Source organism: Cydia pomonella, chromosome 3, assembly GCF_033807575.1.
Source record: "Cydia pomonella isolate Wapato2018A chromosome 3, ilCydPomo1, whole genome shotgun sequence".
Lineage (NCBI taxonomy): Eukaryota > Metazoa > Arthropoda > Insecta > Lepidoptera > Tortricidae > Cydia > Cydia pomonella.
In genome coordinates, this window is record NC_084705.1 from 30,030,972 (window position 1) to 30,032,997 (window position 2,026).

General features: G+C 43.1%; 1 protein-coding gene across 1 annotated transcript; it reads left to right on the forward strand.

Annotated features, from left to right (window-relative positions):
• The first annotated feature begins 571 nt into the window (after positions 1-571).
• LOC133516678 (uncharacterized) lies at positions 572-1,219 on the forward strand. The gene has a single exon (XM_061849701.1). The coding sequence runs from the start codon at positions 572-574 to the stop codon at positions 1,217-1,219; it is 648 nt and encodes a 215-aa protein (XP_061705685.1).
• The last annotated feature ends 807 nt before the right edge of the window (positions 1,220-2,026 follow it).

Here is a 2,026-nt window from a genome sequence, read left to right on the forward strand (position 1 = left end):
CCCTTTTCTACTGACAAAGTGGATGTGCCAAAGTATACTATACTATAGTACCAGGGGTGGCCAACTTGATTAGAACCAAAATCTCCTGTTTACTAACGAAACCCTGTGCGATTTACGAATTACATACTTCTTGAAACCTTAAATGAAACTGGTCTACGTATTTATATTTTTTGCCTTGCCACGATCGACTGGACTATATAACAGTCGCGATCGACCGGTCGATCGCGATCGACCTGTTGGCCACCCCTGCTATAGTACTTATTACTACACCTCTTGTGCCTATGCATTTATCTATATAGATATTATGTATCTATCTATATAGATATTATGTATCTATCTATATAGATAGTTCACTCAGTCGTTCGGTTAAGTATGTTGCGTTGCTGTTGATAAGTTTGATATATTATCATGCAAGAGATTTGACAAGAGTAGTCGTCTTTATCTAAACTAAACTCTAAACTCTAAACTGTTTAACTTGTACGTAAACGCCCTTATAGAGGAGCTGAGCAGTACCCGTGTTGGGTGTTACATAGATGGAGTGTGCGTCAACAATTTAAGCTACGCCGACGACATGGTGCTGCTCAGCGCCTCGGCGTGTGGGCTCGCCAAACTTATCTCTATTTGTGAACGATACGCAGCGAGCCATGGGTTGGTCTACAACGTCAGCAAGAGCGAATGCGTTATTTTTAAGGTCAAGGGTAAATGCCCGCCAGTGTTCCCACCTGTTAGATTAAATGGCCAACCGCTAACTATCGTTGATCAATTTAAATATTTAGGACATGTGGTGAGCGCTGACCTTAAAGACGATGCGGATATTGAGCGCGAGCGCAGAGCGTTGTCCGTCAGAGCGAATATGATAGCCCGCAGGTTTGCTCATTGCTCAAAAGAAGTTAAAGTCAGTTTATTCAGAGCCTACTGTACTAGTTTTTACACAAGCAGCCTGTGGGCAGACTACACGTATAAACGGTACAATGCTCTGCGCGTTCAATATAACAACGCGTACAGGGTGCTGATGGGGTTGTCTAGATTCTGTAGCGCGTCAGGGATGTTCGCGGAAGCGCGGGTAGACTGCTTTTACACCACGATGCGCAAGCGAGCCACATCCCTGGTGCGCAGAGTACGGGCCAGCTCCAACAGCATCCTGACCATGCTTGCGGACAGGGTTGATGGCCTATATTTAAATAACTGCTGCATGACTCATGTGCGCAGGAATAAGTGAGTACCTAGGCGGATTTTCTTGAATCCGCTTATTTATTTATTTATAAGAAACTCAAATATAGTATATAGTTTGCTATAATTAAATACATATTTATATATTAACATTAGCATTAAGATAAAATTTGTCACTAACACATAATGATCCAAGTTGGTCGTGAATAAATAATTTATTATTATATTATTATTATTATCTATCGGGTTACATCTGAACCACACCCAGGAAACGTGCAATTCCACGTTTTTATTGCAATAACTTGTAAGCCCTTATCGTCAATAAAAGTTGAGAAAGGTGTCTCAAATCGATGTACCAGGTGAGGGTAATTAGCCGAATGTCCAGTGTCCGTCGTGTTTAGCCGGGTGCATACCGACCGCACACCATGTCTAAGTACCTCCGCCGTCTGCTCAAGTGCACGAAGCGCGTGCACGCCCGCGGGTACCATTGTGTGGGTTAAATCCGTTGCTCGCATCCGCGCCACTTAGCGTTGCTCATGAATTCGTTAACCCGCTCACCCGCTCCGTGCACTCGCTCAAGTTCTCAAGGGCCGTAACTGAAGAGAAGATCGGAACGTATAACGGCAACGGCACGACACAGCGACAGTAATATTATAATTTTTTCATAGACAGCCTTTATATTTACTTCTTCTAGCTAGGTAATATAAGCTGCAAAAGTGCATGGAATTCATTCATAGTTGCTGCTCTGTGCCCTAAGACAGTTGAATGCTGACAAACGATGATTAGCGGCATCGTAACTTTAGAACACGTTTATGAATAAGGGGGTTAGTGATTGTTGGACGTTCTTTTGGTGTCT